The sequence below is a fragment of the Marmota monax genome, unplaced genomic scaffold (assembly GCF_021218885.2).
Source record: "Marmota monax isolate L192 unplaced genomic scaffold, Marmota_monax_Labrador192_F-V1.1 WCK01_AAM20220418_F8-fsc00048, whole genome shotgun sequence".
NCBI lineage: Eukaryota > Metazoa > Chordata > Mammalia > Rodentia > Sciuridae > Marmota > Marmota monax.
The window spans coordinates 5466335-5484915 of NW_026694895.1; the positions used below are offsets into that span (position 1 = coordinate 5466335).

Consider the following 18581-nt stretch of genomic DNA (forward strand, 5'->3'; position numbering starts at 1 on the left):
TTTCTGATAATAAATACTAGAAAACAGTATATTAGGGCTACCAGAAGAGTTTTATCAAATACTAAAGTTACTAGGCATGTGAATTAAAAAGCTATTTAAAAAATATTACATTTTCCAGTGTAAAATTAGATATTATACAGAGAAAAACCCAGAGTCAGTGATGACCCATTCTGTGCCTGGCAAATTGTGTCAGGAGGGTCACTGGACATTGCAGTGAAGTTTATGGCGGAGCATGGGAAATAGGGAGGACAGTGGTACATCGTTCTGAGTCATGGGTAAACATTTCTAAACACTTTGGTGAAGGTATAGCTCAGTGGTAGAGTACTTGCTCACACGTGCAAGGTCCTGGTTTCAATCTCCAGTACTCACTCCCCACACCCTCAAAACAAATAATATCTGTCTTATTTTTGAAAACTTTCTGAATTTGTGGGATATTAAATAAATACTTCAAATTTTAAAAAAAAATTTAGTTGTAGATTAACACAATATCTTTTGATTTTTTTTTTTTTTTTAAATGTGGTGCTAAGGATCAAACCCAGTGTCTCTCTTCAAAATCTTTTACCATTAGACATTTGTCCTGGTATAAAGCAAAGTAGAGATTCTTATTTCAGGATTCAGCTCTTCCTCCCTTTTATAAGAATCTCACCTACATTGTATAACTAGTTAGGGTGAAGTTCACTGAATTGGGAACCAATGCTTATACAGGTTCGTCTACCTACTAGATTTATGACCCTGGGCAAAGCAATTTTTCTTAGTTGGTTTCCTTTGTATATGACAGTGTTAATACTTCTCAGGCTTGATGAGGGGATGAAATAAGATTATTGCATATGATCTATAAATAGCCAAGTGTAGTAAATCTAAAAGTACAAATGGCAGTGTGAGAGAATTATTGATTGTAACAGCAATTCCTTAAGCAACTAATTATATTCCTCTAAGTTTATTTTAAGCCACTTGGAATATCTTCTAAAATATTTCTTGCTTCCATAAAATGTATAAGCATTACAATTTTCTGATGACGTGTTACAAATACCAGTATGCATGTGCGTTGGGCCTATTGTGGTTGGCAGGTGCTTACCTCTATATAGTCTACACATAACCTATTTGTATTTATTTTTACAATACCCTGATTAAATTTGGAGGGTGGTGCCTTCACCAAAGGAGAATGTTCTCTCTCCAGAATCCATAAGTTGTATAGAGATACATCTCTCAATACCAAAAGCTGTTTTGTTCCTACATTCTACATAGCAGGTGGCCCAAGAGTTCATAAAGCAAGCCAGGCATCTCAATGCATGCCTACAGTCTCAGCTACCAATGAGGCTGTGTGAAGAGAATCTCGCCAGGAGTTTGAGAACCAGCCTCGGCAATACAGAGAGATCCCATCAGAGTTCATATAATGAAGAAGTTTTCCTAATTGCCAGTCATCTTTGGATTCTGAGTTCAAATAGAGGTAAAACTGCTACCCTCCCCCTAAAATTTACTACTGAAAGACCACAACATATTTTTACAGAATAGTAGTGTAAATAGTTTTATTTGCTTGCGTGGCATGGAAAGACCAGAAAAGTAACATGAATTGCTTTTGTAAAACATTTCTAACATTGCTAAGATGCAGGCCCATTAATAGACACAGAAAAGAACATGCCAACATTATTGTCTATTTGTACATTAATAGACAATTATTTTTTAATATGCATGTCAGCTTTGAGCTTTGGGAAATAGCTGCATTGTGGCAGGTCCAACTATTGGTCTTACATGTCATGGTCAATTTGCTAATTTTCATCAAAATTAAAGTTGACTTAACCCAAAGACAAAATCTTGGCATGTTCTTTTTAAAGTACATGTGGAAATGCTCCAGCAGGTGGCAGTTTAATCTGTAAATAGGTACACTAAAGTGAAATGTGGTAACTGATCCCTAAATTGTCCTTGTAGTTAAATATATATATTAAAAAAAGAACTATAAGTTAAAATAACATTCAGATTGTATAGCATAGGCTGATGCATTTTTAAACAATATTTACAATATTACCCAGAATCTTAGGTGGGAATTAAAGAGAAGTGTAAAAACCATAAAAAACTGCACCAATTTTATAGCAAAATATCTGTACATTTAAAAAGAGATATAACTACACATTATCCAAGGAAAAAGGATCTTCACCAAGGGGTTCACATAAGCACAACATAAAATAAAATCAGTGGTTAAATACTATACAATAAACTTTACAATTAATATACTGATGTAATGTGCCAAGAAGGTAAGCCAGAAGCAGAATGTATATTATGAAAAATACAAATTTTGTTTCGGTCCAGTTTTTGACTTTGGAATGGAACAAGTGCCTTGCGTGAGAGGAAGGAAATAACAATGACTTAGTTGACCATTTAGTCCCATTACTTATTCAAATTTAATACCAATGGTAATACTTTTCAATAACTTAATTTTGATTCCTCATAACTGGGAAATACATGAACAATTTACAAAAGGAAAGAAAAGCCCTGCGATTGTCAGAGGAGAATAAGGCCAGGTTCCTAACTTTACTCTGCTAACAGATAAAATCTTGAATGCTTATTGATAGAGTTAGTAGACTTCTCCCTGACTAGCAAGGCACCAATTTCTATTCTCAGGATTGACCCATAAAAATCCTCAGAAATCCTACTACTGATTACTGAGATGTTAATTTTAGCGTTATTTAATAAATATATTTGCATAATTTAAAAAGCTGCCTCTAGCTTAAGAACACAGTGTTGCAAATAAGTCTTATTCAACATTTTATGTCCTCATCTTGGATTTCAAACCAGTGAACGTCTCTCACAGGGTATATGGCATTCTAGCACAGAAGTGGTAGAATGTGAAACGAGGCAGAGTTGAGTGACTTCTTGTGCCACTATAGTTGGATCTTGTTTGCACTTTATTGGGGCTTATGATAGAAGGACTTTATGTGACTCCTTCTTCCATGTTGCAAGTCCTTAAAAACTCAAAGTTGATGGATGTAGCTGTAACACAAAATTAATTCCTTAAAAGACATCTCAGCAAAGGAAGCCCCAAGCAGATGCATCCATGTTATTTACAACTTATCAGGAAACCAGGGTGGGCCATCGTGGCATAAACACAATGGCAAATAATGAATTTAATATGAAATTTACATTTTGGTTAAAAAACTGAACAACATACCAGTGTAAAAAGATACCTAATCAAATCAAATCCTATTGCTTTGATTAATCTGAGCAGGTACTTCCATTTTTAGGCACTTGTTAACAAGGGTTGAAAAGAGAACCCATCATTTTAAAATTCCTATGTATTTGCTAATCTGAGCCCTTAGGAATTATTTTATCTGTGTTCAAGGCTGCAGCTAAATAGTAGCACATGAAATTTACATGGGCAGTTTCATTCACGCACACCCTCTATTCATGCAGGCAGGTCTTGGGTTCACATCGTTATTTCGGCACCATTAACAGAACGCAAGTTGTGATCATCAAAGCGCCTTCTAACACTTCTCCTCACCGCATCGGCTCTTCGGTATGGCTGGTTTCTAAGATCTGTAAAGAAGAGAGTGCTAATGAAATAAAAGCAACTTTTAATATGCATCTAAGCAACACAAAGGCCAGTTGGCAGCCAATCAAAGCAGCTTGTGTAGAAGACTCAGCTAATGGGCCTTACAAACTCTTTGAGCATTGAACCAAAGACACACATTTGCCTTAAATATTTACAATCAAAATAAGATGTAATACTGGTAGGATTCTGGGACATGAGAGAAAAAACATGGGATATTTTTGTCACTGGCCAGAGTCTAGCGGAAGTCTTACTTTGAAATGTTTCTTCAAATGGTAGCAGTTGTGGCTTGTATTTTTTTCTGGAAGCCTGAATGGCACAATAATTTTAATGAATTTTAAACAGGAGAAGAGAGCATTAGGCCATTACTACAAGTAGTGTTAGATAAAACAGTCTAATAAAATAGACTGTCCTGTCCTATCTTATCCTTGAAATTTTAAGAAGGAAGGAGCCTCAAAGGCCTTAGTTTGCAGACACAGGTTGCCTTGTTTGTATTTCATTAGACTAGCTGAGTTTATTATTTTGTGAATTAGAAATGTAATGCTCAACTAACCATTAAATCTAAATTCAAAATAATACTCCATTCCATCAATATTCTTTCCTGCCACCCAGTATTTTTGTGTTTTATCTGCAGGGAGAAGCTGTTAGGCCCTTCTTCATTTTCCAGTTTGTGTTGCTAGAGCAAAACAATTAGCCTTACATTTAAAAAGAAAGCAAGTATTGAGTGAATCAAATCACTGCATACTGGTTCAAGAAGATACCACTCTAGTGGAATGGACAGAGGAAGTTTATGTAAGTCCTCCTAGTATGAAGGCATGCTTCCAGGAGTAAGGCTGGTAGCTGAGTCAGCTCCTAGCCTCCTCTTGATGAAGTCAAGATAAATGGATAAATAAAGCAGGCTTATTCCTCTTATTTAATTTTAGTATGTATTTTCCTTTTATGAACTTAGTATTGTTGACTTCAGCTAGGAAAAAAGGTTAAATTGGTTTAATTCTGTATTTGTAGAGTTTAACCTTTTTCATGCCTTCACTTACTCAGTAAATTGAAAATGGAGCCTACAAGTCAATTGGCCCACAGAATATTTGCCCCACTTCAATCCCCTTCCCTACTTTTTTTTTTTTTTTTTTTTCAGGAGCCTGGGGGATACTGGTATTTAAACCAGGGTGCTTGACCACTGAGCCACATCTCCCTCCAGTCCTTTTAAGACAGGGCCTCATTAAGTTGCTGAGGCTGGCCTCAAACTTGAGATCCTTCAGTCTCAGCCTCCTGAGTCCAGGATCATAGGCATGTACCATTGTTCCAAAATATATTTATTGGACCCTAAATCAGTAATTAACATATATAAACTAGGGTTTCTTCTGGCTTCTCTTGAAATATAAGAAAATCAGTCAATACAGAGTCCAAATTCCTACATAGTACAAAACTGAAGCTGAGTGGGACCGAGACATCCTCTCAGATTCAACAGTTCTGACCAGGCCTGTTACCTTCCTGGCTCCTAAACTGTTTTGGAATTTGTGATCCTCCCCTATTCCTCTAAATTTAACCAAAGAATAGGCATGCATGCTCTAATCCCCTGAAGCTCCTGTACCCTGGCTCACGATGGTAAATTAGAAGGTCTGAATTCCATGTTAGATCAAGGATATCCAGCTCTGTGGTTCTGGAGTTTGCTGAGAAATTAGTTAAAAATCCTAATCTTTCAAAGGCTGTATATCATATTACCTGGCCAGGACCTGATGTTGACCTCCAGAACAAAATGGAGTTATGTGAATAACTCAAAGGCTAAGAATAGCATAAGGGAAGGACAGCCTAGAACCCAGAGCAAATACAGTGACCAACAAATACCCTTGCCCAAGCCATCACACATAGTAGGCTGGGGGAGAGTCCAACAGAGAGGCTCAGCCTCACATCATTGGAATATGAGATACAAAGACTTCTCCCTGGTCAGATTCTCACCAGTATTACCCTTTGCCACAAATTGAAACCACTGATGTGCATACAGAGAGAGGAGGAAGCTAAGTAAAAAGTGATGCTTGCCAGCTCTGTGTATCCTCCACCACCGGTGTGCTAGAAGAAATCCTTACCCTCGAGTGAACATTTGGAAATTTAGTGATATTATTCTTCTTTAAGGCTAAACAGAAAAAAAAACAAAAACACAAAATGATGGTTAAGTAAAAATGGGATGAAAATGGAAAGCAACTCAACTTAGTGCCTAACATTCCTGGGCATATTAGCCAAAGGATAAGAAAGCAGGAGGCCATTACTACAAGTAGTGTTAGATAAAACAGGGAGACAATCAGTGTGGCTTCCCACCCAGCTCTCTGACCACACAGTTCCAAGCTGCTTTGAAGATTGGCTCCAGAAAGACAGACAGTCCAGCAGCAAAACTGACAGCAAACATAGCCTAAGCAGATGAGTTTCCAGCTGGTTAGTAAGCATTGATGGGTAAGCACACTGCAGAGCAGGCAATGATACAAAGACACATGCATAACAAGTACAATTCATAGAATAGTTATAAATACTGACCCGGTTCCATGTCAAGTAATGGCTATTTTCACACAGTGCACTCTTGTCTATTTTCTAGGCATGGAAAGAAGTCTGTTGCTTTTTTAAGTATCAAAAAATAAGCCCAAAAAGTCACCTGTTGGAAAAATTTGACCTTTTTTTTTTAAATTCTAAATGGCCTTTACTGAAACTAGGGTTTTTGTTTTGGGGGGGTTGTTTTTTTGGTACTGGGGATTAAACCCAGGGATGCTTTACCACTGAGCCATATCTCCAGCCCTTTTTATTTTTTGAGACAGGATCTCACTAAGTTACTGAGGCTCACCTTAAACTTGCTATCCTCCTGCCTCAGCCTCCAGAGACGTTGGGATTACAGATGTGCACCACCACACCTGGCCTGATGAAAAGTATTTGCTATAGTATTTCTACTAATACTACCACTACCCTGACCAAAGAGGCAGGTCCATATATGGCTTCATCACAGATGAAACACCCAGGTTGACATGGAATAGAGCCACCAGTGAAGAGGCAGAAATATGATGGTGAGGAGTGCTTTTCATCTTGTGTTTTCACTTCCCACCTTGCAGCTTTGCTCCAACATCGAATTGCTGATTGCTGAACTTGAGCATGACACTGAATAGAGATGACATGCTCAGGGTTGGGATGTTGTAAGGCTGTGAATCACCAAGATCAGCACATACAGGCTGCTGGGTTGAAAGGGCTCACAATGTGAAGCTCATGGCATGAGTTCCACATACCATGGCCTGGTAAGAGCTACGAAAGGCCCAACTTATAGCCAAGCACAGTTCAGTTTCTTCAGCAAATCATGAGGCAGCATTCAAGCCCTTGTCATTTCTGAGCACTTCCATGCAGTGGGTCATCTTATGATCAAAGCATGTTAAAGAAGTACAAAAAGGGGCCAGTTTTATATATGTGAAACTATTAGTGCACATAAGTGCTCAAATGTTTGGTTTAGTAGTTACTGTTACTACATTTCGTGTTACTATCATTATGTGAAACTTTTAGTGCACAGTAAGTGCTCAAATGTTTGGTTTAGTAGTTACTGTTACTATCATTTTGTGTTCAAAGGTATCAGTCCCAACATAGCATAAGCAATCTACTGATAGTTGAAGAAGTGTTCTGTTTTCTGAAAATGTCTGCAGGCAGTTCTATTAATCGTCACCCATCCAGACCGTAACGGCAACATGGACATGTGTGTGTACTGAAAGTGGCAGTGAGTGGGCAGTAATGACGGGAAGGCAAATCCATGCAGCGAAACAACACAAAATACAACATGATGAAGACAGCAGTACCATGCTGGCACAGAGGTGGCTCCAACAGACACACACAGGGGGACATAGAGGTCAAAAAACCTGTGCAACCTTTCAAGAACATCAGGTGAGAAAGAGTAATAGTTTAGTAATGGTACTCCTCAGTGAGAACAGGTTCGCAGAAAAACCGAGAGCCACGCTTGGCGGTGCGAGCAGTAAAGGGCACAGTCTTCAGCACTGCATTGAAAACGAGCCAAACACAAACAGAAGAGAGTGAGAGCGCGGTCTACTGCATTAGCACACGGTTAGTGCTCTGTTAATCACACCTGGGAGCGGGGTGCAGGAAAGGGCAAAGGCAATATACACCCCAGTTAGCTTATGAAAGTCTGGAAGAGTTAATCTGGGGGCTTGGGGAGGGACAGAAAAAGGAAACTAAGGAGAATAAAAACTGCTCTTTCACCTGCTCTGTAGGTTAATGATTTAGGTAAGGAAAATAAAAAATACACATTCCATTCATTGTATAATGTCAGGTGTCAGGAGGACGGAGGACAGACATACTGATGACAACTGGGCTCCAAGTCCAAGTGTGCAAGGTTGCATGTCTCCCTACCTACACGTTAATGTCACTGCGGCACAGAGACCAAGAGTGCTTACCTAGGACAGAGAGCTCATTCCTGGTCCTTCTCAAGAGTGGAGTTCCTCCCCCAGTGTGGAGGAGGTGAGGACAAATGCCAGACAATGGGGGCTCAACCTGAGGGGCACGTGCAAGCTCTGCACGGTGTCCTAGGTCATAGACAGTAAGAACGCGTGTGCGCCATGAGTGGAGAACACCATTTGCATTGGCAACTTACCTACCCACTCAGGATTTACACTGCTTAAATTTGGGCAAGGGAATCTTTATTGACTTCCTTTTTTATGTATCCAATCTGTCTATATATCTAACTTCCCTGGGTCTAAGCAGGTGAAAAAAATTTATGGCTTTTGCAATTGGAGATTCCTATTTATAATACTAACTAAGATACATTAAAAAATAAAAATCTAGGAATTATATTTTTTGAAAATTAGGACAACTGGGGACATGTGAACAATGACGGTGTATTTGATATTAAGGAACTATTACTTTGGGGTATATGATAATGGTACTATGGGTATACTTTTTTGTTTTTAAGAGTACTTATCTTTTAATGATACATACTGAAATATTTGTAAATGAAATTATAGTCTTGCCTCCAAAATTTCCAAAGTTTGTATGAGGGTGGGTGGGGGGCACAGTGGTTACAGCATATATACAACAAGATGGCCACAACTGGTAATTGTTGAAATGGGTGAGGGGTACATGGAAACCCGGCTCACTCAAAGTACTCTATACTTCAGCATATTTTTTAACCTTATCATAATGGAAAGCTTAAAGTATCTTTGAAGCTGATAATAGCATTCATGCACAAGAAACGTGAAAGAAAGGTTACCTGCTACTACCTCCAAAAGACAGTTACCCAAGTTTATCATCCTGACTAGTAAAAAGAAGAATGGAAATTCAGGAGAATTGGTTCAAGCAGCAAGCATTAAGCTAGAATTTAATCAGACAAGAACCAAGCAAAGTAAGATAATTCCTAGCTGATAAAATGATCAGTCTCTGTAAGCCTGTTGCTTCATCCAAAGTCTGAGTCCCTGATTTCCTATTGACTTCAGCTACTTTGAATTTTTTTTTAAAAAAAAAAAAAGGCTTTTCAAGAGCATTCTGGAAAATCTGCATGGACTGTGGTTAGTATAGAGCTGAATGAATTTTATCCACAGTGTTTATTATCCAAGCAGTTTAGCAGGATTGGCCACAAGGAGGAAAATGGAGCATGATGACAAATCAAAAACAGTGGAAAATCATTAGAAAGAGGACTACTGAAAGTACAGTGGTGGGGAGCACATATGCTACTATATGTATACTTCAAATTGGAGCTTGCAGTCTCCCTGCATAATTCTAAATCTGAATAACATCCACTAAAGCACTCGCCAACCCTGGTCAAACAAAGCTGCCATATTGGCCTGTGGCCCAGTCTAGGTGAGGCCAGCAGGATCTCCTGGGCCACAGGGAGGAAGTGTCCTTTACCTGTGATGATGTCTTCAATGGCACCATCTTTTCCCTCATATACATGTCTGTTATCTTTAACTTGTCGTCGTCTTAACTCTGCAATTAACTCCTGCTGCTGCCTCTTTGATTTATGAGAAGGAGACTGAGAAGAAAGAAGAAGGGCAGAGATGAGGGGAGCCAGCACCCATTTGGAGTTTAAGAAAATATAAAATGTACCTGAGCTTTATGTACTTTAATAAGTAGCCTTAGTCAAAAATACATAATATCATCCCACCATTCTGTTCAATGCAGAAAAACTCAGGAAGCTTTAGGGAAAAACACAGAAACTGTCATCCAGAATACACAAGGCCCCACCAGGCAGCATGGGAAGGCGGGATTCTGCGGCCAAAGAAGAAGTTGGAAAAATTCACGGGGAGAAGTCTTCAGCTTTGGAGCAGAGGCTGCTGGCCTCTATGACCTTTACCTGTGATTCTGCCCTGCATGCAGGCATCCTCCCAATTATAGCAAAGGTCTAGCAATTGAGGTTGCAATCTGGGGTATCACCATGAAGCCCTCCAGTCTCTGGGTTACCTAGCTTGGCCTCTCTGTACACCCAGCTAAGATTTAAATCCAGATCTCTACAAACTTGGCAATGCTACCCAAGCATGCTCTAACCCTCGTTCCAATGGTTGCTAAACAAAGTGATCAGTGAACATTTCCACACGCCAAACCCCAGAAGGAAGCGACCAGGCTCCTGTGTGAATCAGCTTGTTCCCCCCTCTACCACTTGCCTCACCTGGAGCCCAGCTCAGAGATTCCTACCTTTGGGTCCTGCTGCTCCATCAGAGCTTCTTGCTCCAGCAGTTTTTCCATGAGAGCTTGTTCCTGCTTTTTCCTCAGTTCATTTTCATCTTCTGCTTGCTGGGCAAGTAAAAAAAAAAAAAAAAAAAAAATCACATCAATGAAAATGATAAAAGTCAATCTTCCAGAATCCTTAGAGTCAGAAATTGTAGCAAATGGAAGGAGAAGATCTGCACTTCACGAGACAATTCACTGATTCTGGGTTTCACTATCCAGCAATCAAATGCCCTTAAAATCAGTAGCTGATATTCATGTCATTCAGCAGTTTATTCCGATGATCCTCTCCCTGCTCAAAAGGCTTCTGAGCCAGAGCCCCACAGACCTGTTGGAACCCACCCTCTTGGCATCTGGGCTCAAATGCCAGCAATGGTCTTGGAGCATCTCACCTACCCCAGCACCCAACAGCTTCTGCTTGCTGAGGACCAGGCCTGACTCGAAGGAGAACTGAATCACTGTGGACTGAGGGGCCTAGAGCTATCGGCCTCCACAGGACTGTAGAGCCATCTCTACACTGACCACCCAGATCTGCTACCAGAGCCATTTCTACACTGACCACCCAGATCTGGTACCCAAAGGAAGCAGGAGACCTCTAGAAGGCAGCTGGGACTCACACCCGTCTGAAAGAGGGCACCTGGGTAAGAAAGAATGATGAGGAGGGCTTATAGGACACCCTCCTCCTGTTTACCTTATAGGCTTTCACAAACCGGACGAAGACGGGAAAGAAGACGGATGGTGGTGTTGTCTTGGGGTTTTCTCCAAAATACTTCACCACGTCATCAAAGGCGTCCTATGAAGAAGCAGATTTCTCTTGAATCTTGTTAGTTCCAACATTTGAAGTAGGTGCTTTGAGGTAAAAGAAACTGAAGAAAGCAGCAGCTGCAGCCACAGCTCCACAGCTCATTGCCCCTGCTGGCTCCCTCACTCCCACTGTTCTCCCAGCCTCCATGTCTCCTCTGACAGTTAGTCGAAGACAACCAGAACTGTGTAGCAGCAGGATGTAGGACTCATCTCTGAGACATGCAGACACTTCTACACCCCACTCCCCCACACACAGAAGGAAGGGCTTAAAAACATATAAAGTCAGAACCCCTTAAAAACAGTAAGGTCAGAGGGATCTTGGAAGTCTGACTCAGGCCCGCTTCAGCACTCCTACCCAGCCCCACACTGGGGACACGCCACCTCTGTTTGAACTCTTCTGCAATGCAAGACAGTTACAAACTGGAGGCCATTCCACTGTCACAGCTTTCCAAGTTCCCCTAGCACTTCGCTTCCCCTTTGATGATGTGCAGCTCACTATGTTTTGTAGGATTGCCTAGATTTCACTGCCACCCATGTGGTCTCACATTTTGAGGTGAAGATCTACAGAAACCTGATACACCAGGGACACTGCTTAGCAGAGCATAGCTCATGTTCACACACACATTGCTTGAACCAGATACAGAACCTGTGCTGGATGGAATCTAGGAGAGAAAGGGGAAGGGGGCTTTACATAAGAAGGTGAAGACCCCAAATTAGACAAGCACAATGAGTAGGGCAAGGATATGTCAGGAATAACCTAGGAAAGATACCCCTCTAATAATTATTAGCTACATAAGAAGTCTACCCTCTGCAGGCAGAGAAATGGAGCATTTCTCCCTGAACCCAGGACCACTGCCACAAGTGGCCCAAGGGGGTCCAGCACTTGGACTACCTGTGCAATCTTGGCATCATCCTGCAGCTTCTTCAGCTTCGCCTCATTGTGGAAAATGAACTCCTTCAGTAGTGTGTTGTGGTCGTGCATGGTGTACTCCCTCTTGGTCAACTCCATGCCCCTCTGCAGCTCCTTCACATCTAGCAGAACATTCTCCAGGGAGACTAACAGAGAAAGCAAGGTTTCAATGAACCTCCACCAGGAGGGTCAAAACCACTGCACGTCCGCCTGCTCAACCAAGTTCTCAGTAGGGATCTCAGGGATCTTACTGGGGCCCTTGGATCTAGTTCCCAGTTTTTTGCACAAAGATCCTTTAATATGAATAATTGAGAAAGCACTATCGAGTACTATAATAAATTCCTTCCATGCATTGATTCAGTTGCAACATAGGCCCATTTTGCCAATAAGAAAGCAGCAAAAAAAGATCTGTGGTAGACCCTGAGTCACACAGCTACTAGATGGCAGAGAAGGAGCTCAGGTAGCAACCATGGACTCCAAAATAACTACTCCATTTCTCTCCTAGGAAACAGCCTACTGGTTGGCCTGAAGGCTTAGAGATCCTTGTCTGGGACAGGCCCAAACATCTTTTCTTCTCTATCTCTTTTGCATTTCTATAGTTCTCCAGAAGGGGGCAGCATTTTGTCTTGAAGGTCAGTTAACTGATCACTAGGACCCAAAGCAACCTTGGACAGTTTTTATTTGTTTGTTTTTATTAAAGAATCCATTCTTGCTTCAGAAAGTTTTAGCTTTAATTTTTCCATCTGCAATAAAGCTACTGTCCAGAGCGGACACACTCCTGGAACCTCCTAAGTCAGCTTCCCCATGGAGGTTGGTCCCACCTCTGGTTTCCCCATTGCCTGACTCTGCTCTGCACATAGATGAATACATAATGCAGGCTGTTTCCCTCACACTAGACTCACACTGGTTTGTCTTTGAGTACCTAATACTGCTGACAGCACCAAATATACAAAAGGTCCTCAAGTGTGTACTGGATAAATGAAGGATGAAGATATAAAGGAAGATATAAAGAATGTGTGTCAGCCCACCTGGGCACCAGAGAACAAACAGGACAGTTTAACCACTGGTTTTCTTTCTTTCTCTTTTTTTTTTTTTTTTTTTTTTCCGAATGACACTTTTGGGGCTAAACAAAGTATGCTAATAATTAGTAGGTAGGAATTTGTTACTTAACTTTTTTCTTAATTGGAATTAAGATGTTTAAGAACCCAAACTTAGACAAAGGAAAACTTGAAAGAAGGGAAACCTCTCCAGCAGAATATAAATTCTGCTACCTGCCTTGATGGATCTGTCCCAGCCTGTTCTTCATAATCAAAAAATCATTTCCATCTGCCTCTCAGCTTCCACTAGGGCTTCTGAAGCATCTATCCTGGCAGCCATGTACCATTTCATTCAACATTTGCCCATTTATTTATTCCCACCATCCAATCTGCCAGGGGCTGACTGAATTATAAAGATCAATGAAGCCTGATTACACCCCTAAGAACTTGAGGTTGCAATGGACATACAAACTGTTATAAAATTTGATAAATCTTGAACAAGAGGGTAGTACAGAATGCTCACAGAAATGAAAGCCATTTAGCCTGTCTAGGGGCATCATAAAAGGCCTTGCCCTAATAGTTTGAGTGTAGGAAACTTTTTGGAGTAGACCTCAGGAAGGTTGAAGATGACAAGTTGAAAACTGCCATCAGTAATTAATTCCAAGGTCAACTTGCATATCACTCTTTTTTCAAACATGATACTCTTTTGAGATGACATGACATACTCTCTTGAGAGAACATCATACTAATATAATATGGTATATTATATTCCTCATAATATACTATATAAGGAATAGAAAGACAGGTTCCAGTCTGTTGCTATCACTTTCTATCCATGTGATTGAAATAAGAAAATGTTAACCCATAACAAAGGAGCAACTAGAAAGTACTGCTAATTTAGTGTTCAGGCAAAGGCAAAAGGTTTAAAAGTGCCACATCTGATCAAGTGGAATGGCTTGAAATAAATTAAAAGTGGGGTTTTATTGGTTTGTTTTTGGTTTGGGTTTTTTTTTGTTTGTTTGTTTTTGTTTTTTTGGTGGGGGGGCAGATTCTCAGATTCTCACTCTTATACAATAACAAAAGAACAAAATGAGCAAGACATGCACAAGGGAAGGTACACAGGCCTCCAAGACCTGGATCTTTACTGACAGGATGCTGAGAAAGGTCACATTTCACAATGGCTCTGGGGAGTGAGTAGCACCATCCCCAGAGTGTTTGGCAGCTCAGAGCTTCTGACTTCTTAGCCCTGCCTTTTTAAATGGGTCCTGAAGTGTCTATTTAGGAATGGTTCCTCCATAATTAAAGGCATTCAATACCTAAGAGTAACATTGACAGCTGAAATTAGTACCTGCAGCAGCTTTTTCCACATAATGAAGCTCATTATAGAATAGAGACACTTGGTGATATTTTTCTTTTACAACATTCGATATATAGTGCAACAGCGTTTGCTTTCGGTCTGTTGACTTTGTGTCTAAGAGCTGAAAACAAAAGGGGGCATGGGTTAGGTGCAAGAGCAAGGATGGTGGGAGGGCCACCCACCAGGTAACTTCCCATCCAGAGAAAGTAACTGAGCACAATTGCCCAACAGGCTGGAAAAAATTATTCCCAGAGGACATTCAAGATTCAATGTATTCTTTATTGAACCACGCCACTGGTATTTAAATGACTTGAAGACATCCTCACCAGGGTACCTATTCAACATTAGGGTTTTACCCAATATCCATGAATCCCCCACCCAGCATCTACTATCCCTCCTCTCCTGGCTTAAAAGTGAGAGGATTTCAGTTGAGTGGCAGGTAGGGCCAGTGCAGGTGTACAGGGGCTTTGATGCTGCAACCTTGATACTCTGCTCAGTTCCTCTTACTCCCTAGCTTCTGGTGGCCTAAGACAGAGAAAGCCAGGCCACTGTATCTATTTTTCTTGTTGTCATTCCTTAGACAATACAATATAATAACTATTTACAGAGCATTTTCATGGTTATGTATTATAAATTATCTAGAGGTAATTTAGAGTATAGTGGGGGACATTCTAAGATTATGTGCAAATCCTACCACATTATATAGAAAGGACTCAACTATCTAGGGATTATGGTAACCACAGGAGTCCTAGAAAAAATTCTCCACAGATATTGAGGGACAACTCTATGTGATGCTAACCATGGTCTTCTGAAGGCCAGGATTGTGATTGGACGCTTCCAGTCAGATAACCACATCTCTGCCAGCCATGGAGTCTGCCCATTGCCCTCCCTTGTCACATGGAAGCTACATAGGCCTGCACAGCCTGGACAAGGTTCCAGGGAGAATGTTCTCTAATACTATTCATATAAATCATGTGACTGAAAGAAGGAGATCATCTTCACAGATGAAGGACAAAAAAAAAATTTTTTTTGTTTCTAGAAAATAGAAAGATTTAAAAAGTTGTAAAACATTTCCTAATTCCATCCAATCTCTGTTAATATTTTAATCCATTTTCATTCAGTCTTTTATATTATGTATTTACGTAGCTGGAATTAAACTGTACCTCAATTTATACTCTGCTTTGTTTCCTATACACAAAATTATCTTTTTTCTCTGAAAATTCTTCACAAGGATTCTCACAGCTGGAGAATAGTTTATTATACTATTTTTCCAGCATTTAGTCATTACCCACAATACTGGACACTTTATTTATTGCTAACTATTTGCAATTAAAAATAAAATACAGCATTCATAATCCAGACTCCTGAGGGAAGATTCCTAGAAATGGAAATACTGAGTAAAAGAGTATATGTATTTCTAAGGTTTTAAGTCCTTCTTGCCAAATGGTGTTCCAGAAAATCTATACCAACAGACCCTCACATTAGCAGAGAATATTCATCAAATCCTCCCACCCACTCCCAACAGCAGACCCCCTGCTCCTGGACAATCTCTGCCAGCTGTCTGTCCTTCACACAGCCCTCACATTTCTTCCAGTTTACTCACCAAATCTAAACTCTGAAGTTTAAATCCGTAAACTGCTCCTCGTTTACTGCTATTCATATAATTTCCAAGGGCCAGGATGATCTGCAAAAGAAAAAGAAAATCGAAGCCAATCATGACAGCTTCTCAGGCCCCAGAAGGAAGCTGACCAGTCAGCTCTCTAAAGATGTATACAAGAAAACTTCACTTGCCTCCAGAATTTTCTTGAGTTTTTGCGATGACTTTATAGAGACAGATGCTGCTATAATTGCATGCAGTTGCTAGATTCCAATCAAAGGAAGGAAGTGGGAGAGAAAAGACATGTTAAAAATGGGAAATTAATTGGAAACTAAAAACTAGCATAGGAAAAAAAAAAAAAAACAGGCCTGCATTTTGACCTTGAAGTCTTAATGATTAGATTCTATTTTTCCTAAGCATAACAAATTAAGTTGTCCAGCTAGATCCTAGGTAACCATATCATCACATGCAAGCTCTTTTCTAAAACTATTCATAGTAATAATATAGACACTGTTTAATCACCAACTTTGTAACCAGTCTACAACCAATAAGACTGGTTAACAGGAGTCAACAGCCTCTTCTGGCAAAACTTAATTCCCTGCCTGCCATCTTTAATCATATACAATTTTTGCTTTTAAATCAATGAAGCTGCCCAAGAATGGGAGATGCGGGTTATATAATACTTTCCAGAAGTTCTCCTAACAGTTTTGAACAGACCTGCTACTATAAGTGCTAACTAACAAAAGTTTATTTAGAAACTGGGAACAAACTGAAGTTAATTTTTTTTTTCCCAAACTGAAGTTTATGACATTCTTGTCTCAACCAGATTAACGCAGGGAATGAGAAAGAACTGGCTATTATTTGCACATCACCACAGACTACTGTTACAAAGGAAGAAAACTCCTATGGCAAATGTAATGCTCTGATAAAAGCTTATAAGCCTGCTCACTAAAGATACGGGATTTTTTTTTTTTTTAAAGAAACACCAACACAGCCAAAGGACTATTATCTTAAGGAGGCAACCAAGTTTGAGAAAATCATTTTCCTTTTCCTCTGCAGTGTCTTCTAAAATTCAGAAGACATCTACAGACACAGAAAATGGCACTGACTTGGGAGAACAGCAACACAGAAGATGGAACTTCACCATTTTTCAATGTACTTTGCATACATATGTAAAAAAGATGGCAAAAATAAAATATCAATCTAGTAAGTTCTTTAGAGCCTGTTACATTGAGTGCAATTGCAGAAGAGATGCTTAAAAAAAAAAAGGAAAAGAAAAAAACAAACACTCTCTTTGCCCTCCAAACTAGCCTACTCACAGGAGTCAACATCTGAATGCTTTCAGCAAAGTTCCCAATGAAGGCCATGATGGTCATCTTCTGTAGGAGCCTCTCGATCTTACTGAACTGCATCATGAAACGGTCTTCATCCGACAAGTTCTCCAGGGGCTTCCTTTCCCGTTCATAGAGCCGAAGCACTTTTACCTCATTCTCAGTTGGCAAGAACCTCATCAAACACTCTACAAAGTCTACAGGCAGTGTTTTCAAGTCAAATCTGAAAAGAACATGGACAGGTCAATGTTAGAGAGAAAAAACCTACTCTTTCCTCTATACCTCTATCCAGTCCAGCTCATCCACTACCAACTCAGTAAGCCTCAGACGCCCAAAGTTGCACTGTGATCCCTACCTTGGCACTGGCTCCTAGGCATCGGGTACCCTAATGGTCCTTTCTGAAAATCTGCACTGTGTCATAGCTGCCATCCTCAGATTTTAGAGCTGTTTGCTTAGAACCCTGGAGTGGCTCTAAGCCTCAGGAAGTCAAGAGCAAATGACAATAGAAGAAGGTAGAATCAAGACCAAAGCATGGTTAAGTGGTTCAAGGACATGGTTTTTCAACATAGAGAAGTACCACAAATTAAAGAGGTTAACACTATACATATATTTACAGAACATCTGGTGAGTTCTATAAAATATTCAAACTAAGCCAATGGTCTAGGGTTACACTTTTCTTTGGTGCAAAACCGTGCATACAAATGTCTATACTATATGGATGTTTTTGGTGTCCACAGGAGTCCTGGAACCTATCCTCCATAGGTACTGAGGGACAACTATGTATGGAACTGACCATTATCTTCTGAGGACCAGAATACACACCTTGAAGGACATGTATTCCTTGAAGGAATGCCACATCTTTGTATATATATGCTCAATTTGAGCAAATGAAATATTTTATTTCATAGACAATCTTTTCTTGGCTTTTTGTTTTGTTTTTCCTTTCTCAGTACTAGGGACTGAATCCAGGCCATGTACATCTAACACAAAGCTGTATCCCCAGTCCTTTTTATGTTGATAAAAATAAAAACATCTGGATTGTGGCATCATTTATTGTCTTAGTCTGCTCTCTTATATAGACCTACAGCAGTAGGAAATTGTTAAATTTCCACAACTGGCTTTGAACTTGCAATCCTTCTGTCTCAGCTTTCTGAGTAGCTGGGATTACAGGTGTGTGCCACCAAGCCTAATTCTGGACATTCATTGTTCAGCAACATAATTACATTTAAATCATTTGTGACAAACAAGGTATATCAAGAAAAACTTACTATTTACATGTACAAATATGTCACAATAAACACATTATTCTGTATAATT

At 40.0% G+C, this 18581-nt stretch overlaps 1 protein-coding gene across 8 annotated transcripts in view; it reads right to left on the bottom strand.

Moving 5' to 3' along the window:
• Positions 1–1509: 1509 nt before the first annotated feature.
• The window catches only part of Fmnl2 (formin like 2), a 283661-nt gene continuing 266589 nt past the window's right edge, over positions 1510–18581 (bottom strand). For 2 of the 8 annotated variants that reach the window (XM_058573498.1, XM_046426925.2), the window contains 10 exons: positions 17253–17487; positions 16128–16196; positions 15940–16020; positions 14328–14457; positions 11925–12088; positions 10920–11021; positions 10196–10294; positions 9413–9536; positions 5623–5669; positions 1510–3528 (listed from right to left, as the gene is read on the bottom strand). In XM_058573498.1, the coding sequence (XP_058429481.1) occupies positions 3490–3528; positions 5623–5669; positions 9413–9536; positions 10196–10294; positions 10920–11021; positions 11925–12088; positions 14328–14457; positions 15940–16020; positions 16128–16196; positions 17253–17487 (1090 nt within the window). In that variant the 3' untranslated portion in view covers positions 1510–3489. Of the gene's footprint in view, positions 3529–5575; positions 5670–7422; positions 7549–9412; positions 9537–10195; positions 10295–10919; positions 11022–11924; positions 12089–14327; positions 14458–15939; positions 16021–16127; positions 16197–17252; positions 17488–18581 lie in introns of all 8 variants that reach the window. The other 6 variants (XM_058573496.1, XM_046426924.2, XM_058573497.1 and 3 more) reach the window with 3 other exon arrangements.